Below are 17922 nucleotides of genomic sequence, written 5' to 3' on the forward strand. Positions count from 1 at the left end.
TGGTTCATAAAATGTACTCAGTGTCTTCGGGTTTTATATCAGGCTTCCTATAGAGAGCTTTGGTCCCATTAAATGCACTATATACCACTGAGCTCTGAAGCACTGTTCTTTTGAAATTCGGCTTATAACTATAAACCATGATTGACAAGTCTATTACTGTTGGTTACAAACTATTGAAATATTGTATTTTATGGTACACTCACTAAAATATTTTTCACAGTGGAATCCAAATACATTTGCTTTTAGAGAAAAATAATTTTAAGATGCAATAATTTTTTTTTAATTTTTTTTTTATTATGGAAAGTTCTTGATGCTAGATTTGGATCCCTTTGATGTTCTGAAACATGAATGCACCCATCCTGTTACCAAGAACTGTGGGTAGAGTTGGCTAGAGTCTTCACAAAAAACCAAGTCATTAATGGAAGCCAAACAGCAAAGGGCAAAAATTAATTTGTTACTAAGTTTAAGAAATAAATGCTATTCATGCAAATTCATCTAAATATCATTAGCATTCCTCTCCAATTCTCATTTAATCTTAAAAAACCTAATTAATTTTAAAATTTGATCATTTGCTGAGCCACAATTTTGTGAAGGTTTACTCAACCAACTGTATTTGAATGAGCACTTCCATGACTTGAGTTTATGAGCAAAGAACTGGACCTTCAGAGCCTGCTAAGTACATCAACAGATTAAGCACCCACATCTACACTAGTCCTGTACCCCCACACACCCACAGACACATCACTGAACTCCAAAAAGCCCTTTTGTATACACAAACTTGCACTAAAAATCAGTATATTTAAATTCATTTTTAAAACTTGCCTAGATATTTCCACATTGATTTTTCTTCCCCTATAGGGATTTTAAAAATTGTGTCTTTAGTAGATTAAGGGCAACCACTAGAATAATTCTGAAGTAATTTTAAATGAACATACTGTATTTACACAACTGTCAGTTAAGCTAGTGCAGTTCTGCATTCAGTACTTTAGAACACTTGACACTAAAAAACCCAGCAGCTCTGAACTGAAATCAGACCTATACATTTTCATAAGTATAAAACAATAGCCTACTGTTCTAAGTTGCTATTCAGCTCTTGTTTGCAAATTAGAGAACCTGGGATAAAAGTAAAAAACAATTCATTCTCCACTCACTGCTACACTACTGCAGCCTTACACTAGAGAAGCACCAAAGAAAAATGGTTTAACACAATGGAGAATTAGTTCTTTCACAATTTTCAAATGTCACATTTATAGATCATCTGTGATTTTCAGCTGTTTCAAAGTGTATGAAACTCAAGACCTGCTTTTCAACACCAGCTAGCAGAATCATTCTGTATGATGTGTTTTACTCTCACTGTATGAATGTAAAAATTCCTGCATCATCTGTTCATTGGGTTGCATTTTCTATTGTAAGAGGCTTAGTATCTGATGAGAGAAGCATAAAAGTGATTTAATTTTGGCAAGCTGTAGAACTAAAATCAGCATTATTTCTGCTTAATAAACTCATCTTTCACACATACCTCTGTTAGCTAATGCTTAAAAAGAAGAAACAGTAATAAGCACTGGAAACATAAAACTGGTTTATGGCTAATTTTTAAGGACTACAGAGAACACCTGAACACCAGGACAAGATTATGAGCAGAGCTAGGTTTTAGTTACCTTTGGAGAAATAAGCTCATGCTTTATGATAAATTTAAAATGAGATTTAAAGCTGGAAATAATAATACTTACGACTTTTGTGGCACTGACTTAGTTGCAACTTTCCCTGCTGGATCACTCCACTCTGCAAACAAAGGAAACACATTTTCAAATGTCAAAAGATTACTGTAGAATTAAAATGCACCCAAAGCTGTCAGCCCATCTAATTATACTTGGTTTCACAACATGCCACAATGCATAACATGTAATAAAAAATGGAACTGATCTGCTTTAGCACCACAGAAATTAATTTTTTAGCCTTTGTTTTAATGATGTTAAGCAGACAAAAAAAGATACCCAACCCTGACTGTTAGGACTAGGATGATAAAGACCTACTTTGTACATTGTATCCTGAGGTCAGATGTTGGGAGTCCTACAAAGAAGAACACACAAAATGTCAGCATTAGTTAAATAAGATGAAGAAGGTAAGATATATCTTGGCTTGCTAGATTAAGGGCACTGGCACCACACCAACAGGGAAGGGATGGCACAGGGAAGGGATCTCAGCATTGTTAAGGCAGCACCAGTGACATTAGTTTAAAAAAAGCATTAACTGTGGAGACAGAGCACCACTGAGGGACCCTTCAGAGCTCAGGCAGGAGCATGTCCTCAGCTGCTGTAAATCTGCACCCCCCTTTATGGAGACACCTCACAGATTTACACCCACAGCAGCCCCTGCCTTCCCCAGGCTTGGCCAGGGATGTGTGCAGGAGCCATGCAGGATGTACAATTCAGAACACAGCATGATTGCAGCTATGCATTAAAGTCAGTGCCATTGCCTTTCTGCTGTTTGATCTCACTGCCTGGAACTACAGTAACCTTTTATTGGTAGTCACTGTTTTTATTTGGACTGTGACACATGGGATTTGATAAAGACATGGGAAGTAGATCTTCACCTGATGGAAACTGGTCCAAATCCAATGCAATCAATGGAAGTACAACAACTTAAAACCAGCAAAGAGTCTGGCTTGCAACACTGAGCATGCTAATGCCAGGATTCTTATTGGTTCACAATAACTGTTTCTTTAATGTCACAGTGTTTTCTGGCTTAGTTTTTCTCTAGGCTCTGTAGTCCACAGTGATTGTCATCAGCTTTCCTTCCAAGCTGAGTTTGATCAGTTGAAATTAAGGTGTTATTTACAACCTCATCCTACAGCCAGGCACTACTTTGCTGGAAGTGTTAGTTCTGTAGGATGTTAAAGTCATTAAAGCCCTCACTGCACTTCCTCTTAGGGCATTATTAGTTCCTAATATTATATTGTGCTGTCAGTCAGTCCCTTGTGAAGTAAATAATGCCCTAAGAGTAAACATGGCACTTTAAATTTGAATGTCAAAGGGATAGGTTGTTTTGATAAGCTCCACCTCTTTTATCACATTTTTATATGTATGTTTCTCATGAGGATACCTTTATTTTAATAGCTAAATTGAAAACTTCTAACAGTTTATATGGCTGCACAACCTAGCCATATTATGTCCTAGATGCATAATTTGGCTAGCCATAATTGATTTAAAGTGATGTTCTCCAGAGACATTTCTGTTGTATTTTCTAAAGTAAGACTACCAAACATGAAAACATTTATGTGCTTGCCTATTTCCTGCAATGCTAGCTCAAAAAAAATCTAATTTATATTTTGTATTGAAGTGATATGGTCAAGAATTTTAGGATCAACATTTAATGTGCCCAGAAATTAACTTTGATGTGGATCTTCAAAGTTCAAAGCCAAATTGATAGAAACAGAAAAGCAAATCCAAAATCTTAGCTTCTCTGAACCTCTGCTTATACTGCTACCAATGGAGATAGTGTCAGTTGAATGCTTTAAGGTGAATTGTGTCAATACAGGTTTTTACCTGCTGGAAGCTTTTTTGTTTTTTTTTGTTTTTTTTTTTTTTTTTTTTTTTGTTTTGTTTTTTTTTTTTGGTTTTTTGTTTTTTTTTTTTTAAATTTATATCATCTCCTAATTTAGTGTTCTGTTTCTGATGAGCCCTTCAGAAACTGGTTTGAGTCCTGCAGGAAAGTGCAGTGAAAGTGGCAGTGCTAGGGCAGTAACAATCACATTCCATTAAAATAAGACATTCTGGGCACTGGCTTGGGTTTTGTTTAAGAAGCCACAGATATTGCTAATTTAATTTTTTCCAACTAAGTATGGTGGCTATATTTCATACAGGGGAAATCAGTAAGAGCAAAATCACATTCCAGCTTCTAAATCAGGATATGATTGCTTGAACTAAAATGTTAAGCAGTACCAGTTTAATAAGATATTTTTCAAGATCCTGCCATTGGAAAGAAACTTTTATGTAGCTCCATGACAGAATGGTATAAATTTCGCACCCTGGGGAAGTTCTCTTCTTCCCCAAACATCATCAGGTCAGGTTTTCAAGTCCCAGCACAGGATACCTCTGGCAGAACCTGTCCCAGGTATGAATGAGCCTGATTTCTAGCAGTGCTACTGGAATCACAGCCAGAAAGCAACAAAGCAATGTGGGCCAAGGGCATCTTCAGATCATTCAATTTAACAACTCAGTGTGGATTACATGAACAAGAGGCACTCTCTAGGCAGCTGTGCCTGGACTCTGTGCCTCCCTCTGGGGTGTGACACAGACAGATGCCATCATGCTCTTCACATGGTGATCTTTCAGTCACCATAACTTGACTATGCAGCCAAACCTCACCATGCAATCAATCAGCAAGTGAGAAAAAATGTCCATTTCAAACCTTTTCATTGCACAATTAATAATGGAAGAAAACCAAACAAAATATATTTTACTTGACATAGAAAGACTCCCATAACAACAGAGATAAAAATTTCACTTTGCTTCCACTGGGTCTTCTGCAGCTTTAAATAAGCAGTTCTACTAGTAGCAACAGTCTGATTGGGAATTTCCAACTAAAAATAGTATCAGAATTTTTTTTAAGTGGGACCAATTACAAAAATAAACTCTCCAGCAAAGATCACTCAACAGAACAGAACAGAACAAAACAGAATGCTAATCAGGTCACTGGTAACAGCCCACTTGTACCTTGCTTGGGATAGAAAACTTGCTCTGCTCAGCCTTGCCCGGAGTGTGAATAGCAGTGAGAGGAGGAGGCCAGGAATGGGTCATCTCCTAGGGAAAAAAGAAAAAGATTAGAAAACAAATTCATGTACATAGAGAAGAAAGAGAGCTAAAAATGGTCCCATCTGCTCCACTGAGCCTGGAGAGGCAATTGCTCAAGGAATCCACCCCACCATCTCACACCCTTGGGTCACAGATGAACACTTAAACAACTCCACGGGCAGGACTCCGAATGAGAGTGAGGACAGGTTTTACTCTTGAAAATTGTGACCGTCCATACATCAAAGGGCAACTGGCTCCTCTGTGGTCAGCCTGCCAGGCTGTATGAATAGAGCAGGGTGGTTCTACCTGCAAAGCCCAGGCAGGAAGGGACCCTCCTGTCCAGCACTGGGTGCAACCCTGCAGGGGAGTGCATGGTGGCAAGATGCAGCCCTATTCAAGACTGCAGAGTGGCAAAAGAAACAAGAGGCAGGTCTAGAAACATCTGGAATGGGCCTGCAGCATAAATGCCGGTGAAGCAGAGAGCAGGGACAGCACCACAGCAGCTTCTTGTGGCACTGGCCATAGGCTCTTGCTGTGATTAGCAATGTCACAGCCCCAGAGCTACTGATTCCACTTGAAAATGAGGGACTGAGAAATCAGGTGAATCCAGTGAAACCTGCCTACCAGACCATCTAAGCAAAACCCATCCATTTTCTTTCAGTGTGTTTATTCATCATTTGTACACTCATGTCCCAATTATCTTTAAAGACACAACCTGGGTGCCCATGGCTACCAAGCCCCAGCAGAAGAGCAGCACACACCCACTCCTTCCCTGTGCAGGGAGCTGCTCCCCAGCAAGCCTGACAGGAGCACACTGGGGTTTGTGCCCATTGGAGAAGGGGGAAAATCACTAAAACCAAGGAACTGCACAAGTGCTGGCTTAGGCAGAGCTTGTAAATGCCCTTCTAATGAGTGTGCTTTATGGAGACACCGCTTCTTTCTGGCTTATCTTTGTTTTTAATTTAATAAATATCCAGAGAGGCAGTAATGGTTTTCTCTGGCATTCTGTTGCATCTTTTTCTTGTTGGTTGTTTTTCTTTGACTAAAAAGCTCAGAAAGAATTCTTTCTTGAGACAAGGGAGGCAAAGAGCAGAAGAGCATCCAATCTCAGAACTGTTATGTACAATGGCCTGACTGCAGTAAAGTACACTTCCCAGCTGCTATTACACACTGGTCAAACCCAGGGCTAGTCACAATAAAGCTTATAAACAGACCAGTTTCTGTAGGTAACATGACAACCACTCAAATAAAATAATATAATCCAAATCCTGCATGCCTTGGCCAAAGCCTGTGCCATGGAGTTTGCTTTGTGGCAAATCTCTTCATAACAAAATGATGAAACAGAGAATATATCACATAATTAAAAGAGGGCCAGGCATTCTGACTGAAGGCAGAAATTAAGAATATTCTAGAACTACAATTATAGGCTTGATCTCAGTCTCTTCCTGCCCACACAGAAAATGCACAGAGAGCCTGGGATTCATGGGGAGGTGATGCCACCAAACATTTCAGAATATTGCCTGTCAAAACACATGTAGTATCCACTGCCCACCTACTTGGCAGGCTGAAGTGTAAGCAAACCTAGTCATCTCCCTATTAGGGGACACGTGAATATAAAACAGTGGGAAAAGGAGCCTGCTATTATCTGAGGAAATTCAATTACAAGGTCAGAAATTCTGCCTCCACTGATGTTAGGACTATCCAATCTCTGTGTTTACAGAGTGACCTCATGAGCACCAAAACCTCTTACAAAGGTACAACCTAGCTAGATGGAAGCATTTCACTTCAATTCTCACTACAATGAAATTTATTGGATAGAAAATTCCAGATAGGATCACACATGTGTAACACATACATTCAAAGCTCATATAAACCATATAAACCAACACTGTGTATGGAAGGAGGGAGAAAGTATATATTTAGCTAAAGAAACAGACCTACATCTACCTACAGACAGGTGCCAGAGCACTGCTGACCAAAGAACCTTGAGGGGTGGTAGAGAAAGTTTTGAGTTCATTCATCTGAAAAATGTCACTGAAAAATGTCTGGGCAGCAACCCCACACTGACCACCACAGAGCTGCATGTTCCAGGCACACAGAGCTCAGCTACAGAAGGACATGCACAAATGGCACTGCACTGTTGCCAGGGAAGGGTCAAAATCCCAACCCCACACCTTGTGGGGATGTGGCTGCTGAGCTCGCTCCTGCTCCGTTCCTTCAGCACAGACAGGTTACTCTGCAGCATCAGGAGAAAAGATGTCATTTGTTTAATCATCCACATGACTTCACATTCTTCCTTGTGCCCCAATTTCTTCTGGAGGTCCCTCATCTTTAAGTACTTGCTAAGCTCTATTTTGTTTAGCTTGTGAAATCTGATATATCCACCTTCTAATATGTTAAGACTATAAAGAGCCACACAGATGGTGTGTGTTGTGTATACACCCATTAAGACGTGTCTGTAACCACCTCAGTTTGTAAATACCTGAGAAAATAGACAGGGAATTAAATTCATGTTTTTTTCCAGGAAAAGTTAGAAGACTTTAATCAATCCAAATTTGGAAGTATTTAGAAATTCCTGGAAGTAAAAATAATAAAAGCAAGCATATGAAACACTTTAAAGAGGAATTTAATGGAAACAAAGTAATCCCACAAAATTGAGTTAGGATTTATTTTCACATGGTTTGGACTTAAAATAATTCCAAAATCATGTTAACTGTTGGAGTGGGTAGATGACTGCTATAGAAGCATGCATTTTTTTATAGACCTGAAGATTAAATGAGAAAGTAAACCTGCACTCTTTCTTGGCTTAAAAGTCACTGTGGTCTTCTGATGTAGTAACATCAAGCATCCTCCTTTCTGAAAATTATTTAAACATTGTTTTAATTGACTCCATGTGTTTTATTTATTAGAGCTAGACATGCTTGTCTCTTCAGCTTAGTCTGTTTTTTTGGCTATAAAAGCCCTCAGGTAAGTAACTAAGAAGGACACATGCAGACACGATCTAATGAATCACCCAAAACACAAATACCCCAAGCAAACCTTCCAAGGGACGCAGAGGTACAAGGCCAAATAATGATTTAAATGGAAGGAGAGGACTGGGGAAGGATTTAAATTTGCAAGTTTTTAAGGAAGAGGGCAGAGAGAGAATTGAGTACAGGGGATATGGGGCAGATGGTAAATAGCTTTACAAAACCAGTCCCTAAAATTAATAGCTGCCTTCAAGATTTATTTCCTGTCTCTGTATTTTATTTTTCCATCATTTCCTTCTCGTTCAAAAGAAAGCGTACCGTGTTTTTAAGTACAGATAAAAGCACTGAGCCAGGCTCTGAGTGGCCATTATGGAAAGAAAGAAGCAGGATTGTGTACTCTGCATTCCTACTGAGGCAGCTTCCCTTCCTAGTGTGCTCTGAACTGCTTAGCCTGATCTAATTTGAAGCCTCCCAAGATACAGAGCTCATGCTACTTCCCTTGGGAGAACTGAGGGGAGACATGAGAACAGCCTTTAATTACAGAAAGAGCTGTTCCTAAAAGAGAGAATAATCTGTTCTCCAGCTTTATGGAGGATATGAACTTCAACTGCAGCCAGAAAACTTCCAGTTAGAGGTAAGAGAAAGCTCTTTTATGGTAAGGACCCTGCAGCACTGCAACAGATTGCTCAGAGGGCTCCATGGACTCCATCTGTGCAAGAACATCCCTAAGAACTGATAAGCACACATCAGTCAGGCATGGCTTAGGCAGAATTGATTCCTGCACTGGGACAGGGATCTATAGGAGATGAGATTTCTAAGACCCTTCCCAGCTCTTTTCTTGTTCTGTAGTTTTGATAGATCACAACTGGTTTGGCCAAGCCCTACCCTTACTGCTTCTCTTTTGGATATCTCCACAAAGAGGCAGAAAACAAAGCAACAATCCCATTTTTTTTCTTCTGTGGCCACAAAGGCAGTCTCAGGACCAACATTTTCCCACATCATTAGAGGGCAGCCAGTGGAGCAGGAGGACCGGCCCCACACACATCTCTAGCAATAAATTCAGTCTGAGGCCACTGCTGCTAGAGACCTTACCTGTGATATTCTCTGTCAAATGACCCTCTCTTTTAAATCTTAGCTGACATTTAGTACTTTTAAATCCTAGCTAAATCTGTTGTCTTAAACTTCCTCCAGTTTTTGGAGACACAGCATGTTAAAGCTGCATTCAGAAAAAAAATAATATGTGAAGAATAGATGTTCTAAGGCTATTAAAAACTTGATGTTACAGCTGGTGCTAAGCAACCTACTGCCTTGATTGAATAAAGATAGGAATAAATACAGCCAAGTGATTTACCATTTATTAAAGACTCTATTAATGATTTATTAATGTTTTATTAACTATTTATCAATGCAACCTTTGTAAAAAGCCTGTCTTGTTTCACAGCATCTTTCTGGTTTCTGCATTTATACAAAACTGATCAAACTCTCTCTGGTGGGAAGCCAGTAATGCATGAGGGGCAGCCACACTTTCTGTGTGAGATGCACGCTGAATTAAAAACTAGCTCAGCCTGTTTCAGCTTTGGAGGAAAGGCTAAGGAAAGAATGGATATATAGAAATATATTTATACATGGAAATGACAAGCAAATGACACTAAAGCCTAAAGGAACACAAAGACAATAAACCTAAGGGTTGTTTTTATTCATATTCCTTATGAAGGAATGCATAATTTGAACAAGCAGCTGGAAATACCCTGACCAGTAATCTGGCCTGCTTTACACTGGGTCAAAGGCTTCCTTAGGAAGGGATTTTGATACATTTTTGGTATTGACATGGACATGATAAATTCATTAATATACATTGATTATGATGTTTCAGCATTTAAAAAAAATCTCATCAAAGGGATACCACACCTTTTTCCTTGTAAGAGGAACAAAAAAATAAAAGACTTTGGTGATGGCCTCCAAAGAAAGCTATTTTTCATGCTATGAATGTTAAAGCTGAAAACCTTTTACTCATGCAATTGTTTTAGCAAATTTATTATGAGTGGCCAGTGCCAGCACATATATTTTGAGGAACAATGTGGTGGCATCTACAATAATGTCTTTGTCATACTACAATTTATCTTGTTACTGTCTCAAAAACTGCTTGAAAGACAATTGGAAATACAGTGCATACGTGTCTGAATTTATTATTGAGAAACTAGAGTTGATTCCACAAAAAACAACCATTTTTATGACCATAGCCTAAACCATAGTGTTCACCTGTGGGTTTATCAATGATGACTAATAAGTTCCTTTTGCCAGCTAGGGAATAGGATGCATTCCATATCATCCAATGGTAAATTAATATTTCTTTCCATTTTAACAAGAAGGGGACAGACAAAAATTATATTCTGTGAAAATGAATATAGAAATTGCTTTAGAAGCCAATTGTGGTTGACTATAAATTTTACAGCATATGTTTTCCTTTCCTACTTTGTTAGCATTTGGAAACCCACAAAGAAATATGGGTATTTTCTTTTTCTGTTGAGTTTCTCAGTACTCTGTGACTCCTGTATACCTCAAACTTTTCAATATATTTTCCTCACACTGTAGCTTTTATAACTAATAACACTCATATTCTTTGCTTAGAGCATTTACAAGACAATAAAAAAAAAAGTAAATCATGATTGATGCACTTATTGCTCTAACCAATCTCGTGTGTGTGAAGAAAAACAAAGCTCCATTACAGTGAGAAGGTAGCTCAGCTCAAGAGGCTGTTCAGGGGGAGAGTAATGAAGCCACAGCACATGAACCCACACTGGATTCAATTTCACAAGTCTGCTGCAGTCCTAAGGAAAGCACAGCCTGTAAAAGTGTGTGTGCCCTGAGCAAGGATGCAGCTCCCTGCTGGGCCTGGCCCCAAATGTCCATGCTGTGCATACAGGAGCTCACCCCAAGGCTCCTCTGTCAAACACAGTGAATGCTTTTCTCCAAGGTGGACCAGGATAGTTTTCTTCAGGGTCCACCTCAGGAAGATTATTTGGTCAAAAACTGGCCTGAATGTATGACATTGCCTAGGACAATCAATCCTTCAGCTCGATACCAAGCAGGTTTTGTGCCCTTCAGCACCTTCTCATGTGTTCTTAGCATTTTCAGGAGCATGCAGCACAATCCCCTATGGACCCACTATAAAGCACCATTATGATGAGCTGCACAGAGCCAGAATCCCTACTCCTGCCAGGCTTAGACTCCCAGTATGAGTAAAGTGCATGTGGGACATGGGGACTTCACAGAATATAACTGGCAGAAAAAAATCACACAATGTAAAAAATGACAAAAAAATGAAACAGGACCTTATAGCAAGCACATGGGACAGCTTCCTTGATGGGTTTTATGTGATAAGAGAATTAAGAGTTCAGTGGAAAAATGGACATTAGAACTCATGAAGTCAAAGGCATCCTCCAGCTGTACCTCTGGTAACTGAACTAATGAACTAATGCCTTTGCTGCCCAGCACACAGAACCAGAGCCCTGCTTTGGACAGTACGTCCAGTGCAATGCCTCCTGCTCTTGGCAGCCTCTCAACACCACTGAGATGCACTGCCATATCCCACTGATTTTATTTATTCAAAATAATACTTGTTGGTAACCATCCCCAGGGATGGCACATCTTATTGTCACAAGGGCCCCACGAGGTAGGAAGTATGCATTGAACTGTTAAATACAACATAACATCCTAGCACTGCAAGAGTATAGTATAAACAAAGGCACAATAAGTCATAAAAAGCTAATTCTTTCAAAAGTTACTAATACCAACATATAATTTCATCTCAGCAATTTAAAAACATTGGCAAAAAACCCATTCTCCAAGCAAATAAGCAACTGTGTTTTGAAACTATTCATTGCTGGCACTTGTTTAAGGGAATCTGGTAATTTGTTCCATCCATCCTCAGCTTCACAAGCAAGAAAGCATGTCTTGAATTGCCTGTTTTCTTCTCTGAAACTTAGGGTTCACACCAAGAAGAGAGCAGAACTATAATTTACAGTTACAAAACAAGACTACTCCTACCCTAAGGCACTCCACTGTGAGCATTTATACAATACATTACATCATCTCCTTTATATTGCCAGATGTAATCAATTCATGGGTTTTTCATACAAGTACAACAGGGTGTTATATAGTTACAGGACAAGACCTTATCAATGGAATTTATTATAAAATGCATTAAATTTCTGAAGCAACTTAAGGCAGCATAGTGAAAAAATAAAATCTCCAAATTCAATATCAGGCAAAATTAGATTGCTAAACAACAAACCCCCTTGTTCTGTAAGCTTAGCAGAGAAACTGTGTAAGTTGTATATTGTGCAATAATTTTCAGACCCATGTAACCAGCTTATAACTTACATCCTGACAATATGATGAAACTGAGTCCAAAAATCATGAGGAATTTGAAAGCATTAATTTGTGCCAGAAAATACCAGCTCTGGCCTTAAAACAGGAGCATTAATTACCTGAAACAGCATATAGGGGAAATTAAGAAACCAAGTTAGGCAACTCATTTAAATTTAAAGCCCAATTCTTTTGTTTAAGCCATGATTTGCTTTCATTAAAATTGGACTCTGAGTTGTTACTCATCAAATACAAAGAAATGAAGCTACCACACACTGCTGTCCAATGCACACTGAAGTCCTTACAAAAGCTGTTTCTTTGCCTTCCAAACCAAGACTCTGCCAAATCTCTTATTCTGCTTACCACACAAGCAGTTTTGCAGCAGGGTTTTCCTGTGGGGGTGTGCCAGGGTAGCATTTGTTTTTGATGCTGCTCTTACACAGTCTCATCACCTCCACTGTAATGCTGCTAAACCAGCAGTCTGAGGCTGAAGACATAGTGAACACCTAGAAAGGCTGAAACCTGCCCTTACAAAGCTTTTTTCACCATTCCTTTTGCTTGGCTATATGATGCTCTCCCTGCCATGTGTCTCAGTTGAGAACTTGCTTCTCCCTTCATGCGCGAACAACTCACTTTCCCCTGTGAAGCATGGTTATCTTCCCATAAGTGCCTACTTCAGAGACTGTGAATGCTCTGTGGGGCACAAGCTGTCTCATATTTTGTCTTATGCAATGCCTAGGGTAGTGGTAAAACTTCTGAATATTGTCTGAAAATTTGGAATAGAGATTATGGGCTGAAAAATCCAATGGGTGTGTCCAAAAGGTATGGATAACACAGGCACAGCTTGATCAGAATTCAGCAAGCCCTGGATATACAAAGCCTGATGATTGTTTCCTCTAATTTTGTCACCTCGGTTTCTTTTGTAAAGCTAAAAAGCTTAGGATGTCTGCCATACAATACACTGTGGGTCCTCATCTGTAACACAGAGGTGGAGTCCTTGCTGCCTCGCATGCTCAAACCTTTAATTCTGTTCTCTTACAGAAAGACCTAACCAGACACCTGAAACCCTCTCATGCAACCTGGCATTTATTATAGTAATTTTAGCCTTTAGAAAAGAACAAACATTTCAGTCTGAATTTCCTTTTCCTCACTTGCACCTTGAAGCAGGTCTGTTCCTGCATCTGTGTGTCCTGTAAATCATGCCAACACTCTCCTTTGATCCACTCCTGCTAAGCTAACAGGTGTAGAAAAAATGGATGTATGTTATAGAAGATGTTTTGATACAACATATACTTTTTTTGGCATGTCAGCCTTATCCAAATAAACCAGCTTAAACAGTAAAGAAAACTGAAGCCAAAACATGCTGAGGTCTTTTTTGATCTCCTTTAAGGTATGGAGGCTTCAGAGTATTTCTGGTAGACAGATTCCCACTGTTGCATACATTTGATTCCTCATTTCCCAGCATGTTCTTTCTTACAAAGCTAGTTGGAGGCTGGAAACGTTAAATCCTTGGGACTGCCACTAAGACATACGACGGCTGAGGATGCCTGGTCCCACACAGAGCAGTCCCAGTGCCTGAAATCAGTGTGCTCTGACTGTGCACCAGATTGATAGAGCCTCCTGTGTCTGCATTTTTAAAAACTTCTGACAGCAAACTACATTGAAACAAACTAACTCCTAAAAACAGGGCTGAAAAAGGGCAAAGTCCGTAACCTTCCTGTCTCAAAGCACTACACTACTTCTTTTCCCACAGGAAAATCAATGAATAGGACACAAAAGGCACAGCACTGAAATGCTGTAAATTCAGTGCTCCAGCATTTAAACATCGGATCTCTACATTACCAGACGATGACATGTATTGTCTTTTCTGCTTCTAGATGGCCCAAAAGGAATAGCAAAGTGTTCATTAGTAATAGTTTATCAGAGATTGTGTGAGCAATTTGGAACAAACTTGGAGCAAGCCCAAGAAAAGACCACCCAGCAGAGCCATGGCTGCCTGGTTAGCTCCAAGCAGCGCTGGAGTGACACAGCTCCAGCTGGTGTCAAACACTGACAACTACCAGCTACCAAGCAAAGATGAACGGGAGTAAACATGTCAAAGGATGGTGGGGGGGGGGGGGGGTTGGGTTTTTTTTTTTGTTGTTGTCGTTGTTTGTTTGGTTTTTGTTTTTTTTTTAAAGTATGAAGTGCAATGTATTATTATATTCAAGCAACTACCAAAAGGAGTGGTTGATCTCGCTTTGCTGGAGACACACAAAGACTGGATGCAATAGCATGGCATTCTTTTTGAAGGGTAACTTGTGTTGTAAGTGAAAGATGCTAGAAAACGACAATGCTGCTGCAAAGTAGACAGAATGATACATTTAGTCAAATTCCCAGTCTAAGCCTTTTCAAAGAACACAAGCAGTTAGTGCAACATTCCTTAGGGCTCCTGTATTCTTTCAAACATGATTGCTTTCTTGTAGTTTACACTTATCATATTAAGAAAAATGGTAATGAGGAGATCATGACAACCTCTTTTAAAAGAAACAATGACTCAATTGCCAAGGAAAAGAAGGAGTGATAACTATTTTCATGGTAAGAAGCCTCCAGTGAACGCCTCACTGTTGAAACTATGTTCTTTGTTTTTGTCTGAACTCAGGAATGACAAGGGGCTGCTCTTCAAAAAAATTCTAAGCACCAGTTTTCATTTGATTGGTACATTACTTTTTCAGATAACTGGCAGTTCAGACCTCTTGTTGAAAAGATTAGGGACTCAAGAAGCTGGAAATGATAAAATACTGGAATAAGAGGGAAGGGATTAATTGGCTTAATTTAAAAATAAATTAAAAAATTAAGTCACTACTGGGAATGTGGCTACAAACCAAACATGAAGTGTTTTTATCCTAAAGCTCAGAAGAGCATTTTTAAAGGTTACTGTACCTTGGTGTACACAACATTTTCTTTAGTAAGATATACTCATGGCAAAGAAATTAATGGACTACAAAGCCCAAAGGGGCTTTTAACACTTGATGCTTGTGCAATAAATGCCATCAGAGGATCTCAAAGCATCCCTCACAGAAGATCAGTACCTGCCACTTTCTAGCCTGGCTCTAGAGGTGACATTTGGTCCACACTTTAAACCCCTCTATCAACCCACAGCAAACACAATGAACTCTGCCCATTTTTTTTCCATGCCAGTCTGCTATGCCCTTGTGGGTTCCTGTTGCTCCTGTTTCACCCTGCAAAGTACCAGTAGGTATTTCCACCTCCCCAACAATATTTGCTCACACATTGAACAGAAATTTCAGAACAGAGAAAACATTTAAACAAGAGCTGTAGAGTGTTGATAACAGGTTTCTAATGACTGCCACACCAAGCCCTGGCCCCAGGAGCTCTGGAAGGCCATGCAGGGACACTTTCAGCAGGTAGAACACACAGGGTATGAGGAATGTTTTAAAATAAATCTGGGCACTTGGGTCAGATCTTCAGATTCCTGTTTGGAGACAGCTTTTCCCTCCTGCCTCTGAACAATGGTCAACAAACACCTCAGGGCCCTGAAGAAATCAAATAATCTTCATTCTAACACTAGAACCTGACATTTTCTTCAGCTGACTTCTGCAAGGCTGGGTGCCTGTATGACTGATTTTAAATCAAAGAGAAATGTGAGAAATTCATTAAGGAAAAAAAAAAAAGAAGAAAATTATAAAAAAAATTCTGGTCAGATTTTCCAGTAATCCAAAGAAATTGTTACAACACTGACAAATCAATGTGGCAGGATCTACTGGCTAATTAAACAAATGTGACAATTTTACTGTGACAATTTGAAAACACTCAAAAGTGTCACCTATCCACAGTGTGCATTCTTCTAGAATGTATATTAAAATCCGTGTAGTGTAATAAGAAATTGAAAGGAACTTACATATTCAATAAAAACACAATTATGAGCATAATTTGAAATGTACAGCTAAAATAGATTGGAAGTTCATAAGCTTTCTCAGAACATTAAATTCAATGACACGCTTTTTTTAAAGAAATGTTAGAAATTCAGATAAGCCACAGTATGTAGCATAATTTTAAATATCTGATAGAGCCTTGCTTTTGCCCAATTATCACACCAATAATTCCAGCTGAGGACATGAATGCATTTTGCTAACAACTAATTTAACTTTCAACAATGGCAGTGTGGGTGAGGTTCTATTTCAGCATTTCACAGAAGGAGACACAGTGGAGCAAAGGGGCATCTCAAGGTTATTCAGGAAGATCAAATGTAGGGTGTTTTATCTGAGTCTGTGTATTCAAGCATTTATTGAGAGGGTGTTCAAAGACATGAGGAGATGAACCATACCAGTCTTTCACTGGCAGATTTGAAGTGATGTATTCTGAAGACTGACAGCTGGAACAATCTCCACAGATAAGAAGGAAGATGCCTTCAGAAAGAGCTCTGCTGACTATGGAGCATAACAGACCAATGGAACCCAGCAAAGACAGGAATTCTCCTCCCCAAAAGGCAGATTCTAGAGCTATTCTCACTGCAGAATGTGGAACAACTTGAACTTAAGACAGATGAGGATCACAAGACTGACTGACCACTGACCAGGCTGCTTCCACAAACCTCATGGGGGCTGGCAAGTCTGACTATGTGTCACCATACAACTCTTCCCAAGGAAAAGTCCACCTGCTTGTCCATGGGGTCCCTCAGGAGGAAATGAAATAAGTTTTGGTCCATACATGAATTGGTGTCTGCATTCTTGCCTTAAGAAGTTCGGAGTAGCTTCAGTTAAACTCAGACCTCAGTGCATTATGAAAATGGCAAAGCACTCCTGGTTACTGCTGTAACAGAACACTTCCATCCATCTCTGAGCTCAACAATGGGATTCAAAGTTGAAACTTCAGGTTTGCTCCAGGTGTCAACTTTGTCCTGTACTCTTTACTTTTCCTCAAGGAGCTTGGAGCAGTAAAGCATCAAAAGTTGCAACATGCAGGTGTATACAAAGCATAAAGGGGGAAACTGAGCATGCCTCAAGTACCTGGTATCTTTTTGATCCATCATTTTAATTTCCCTAGTACTTTCCTTACATATGTTTCTTTTAACCATCAATTATTTTTTTATTGTCATAGCCAGAAACTTCAGAGGGGAATTTCAAAAATGTAAGCTCTTGAAACTGTTTCTGGTTTGTTTAGTTACATCTCCCAGTCCAGTCTTCCCTTGGACACTGCAAGTGTCCTAGCCCTTTCCTAGTCTGCTTCTCTTGACTAATTGTGATTAGACTGAGTCATCCTTCATGGACCCCACGAGCCTCCTCAGCAGAGCTGACTTACAGGGAAGATTTCTACCAGGATTTAAAGCATGCAACATTTGCCCTCAGGGCTGCAAAAATGGAGCTCTTCCCATTTGCGAGAGAAAGAGCCACAGAAGATGTTACAGACATTTCAAACCAGAATTGTTTCCAAAGCATGCATTCATTTCAGAAAGTCTAACACAATTTTAATATGTTTTCAATGTCTTCATTCTGTGCCGAAAGCAATTTGTAATGTAGACTACACATTCTTAATCTATTTAAATGAAAGGTAACATTGCTAGTAGTTTAAACACTCAGTGCCCATATTTACCATGTTTCACTTTGACAGGACAAGATGAAATAACAAAAATGATTAATCTGAGACCAGAGAAATATTCTACTACCTGTATCTCAAAACAGGACTAGATTTTTTTTGCTTAATGCTCTGTCAGTAACCGTGTAAGTGGAGTAGGGGAGCTTTAGATGGCTTTTCTGCTTGGCCACGCTGCAGACTGTCATTTTGGAATCAGC

The 17922-nt window shown here is 39.4% G+C and overlaps 1 protein-coding gene across 4 annotated transcripts in view; it reads right to left on the reverse strand.

Annotated features, from left to right (window-relative positions):
* Window positions 1-17922, reverse strand: part of AFF2 (ALF transcription elongation factor 2) — a 331211-nt gene that overhangs the window by 128449 nt on the left and 184840 nt on the right. For all 4 annotated transcript variants that reach the window (XM_059483223.1, XM_059483224.1, XM_059483225.1 and 1 more), the window contains exons 5-7: window positions 4716-4802; window positions 2034-2070; window positions 1731-1782 (exon numbers count right to left, since the gene is read on the reverse strand). In XM_059483223.1, coding sequence (XP_059339206.1) covers window positions 1731-1782; window positions 2034-2070; window positions 4716-4802 — 176 coding nt within the window. The remainder of the gene's footprint in view (window positions 1-1730; window positions 1783-2033; window positions 2071-4715; window positions 4803-17922) is intronic.

The sequence above is a fragment of the Ammospiza nelsoni genome, chromosome 15, assembly GCF_027579445.1.
Source record: "Ammospiza nelsoni isolate bAmmNel1 chromosome 15, bAmmNel1.pri, whole genome shotgun sequence".
Lineage (NCBI taxonomy): Eukaryota > Metazoa > Chordata > Aves > Passeriformes > Passerellidae > Ammospiza > Ammospiza nelsoni.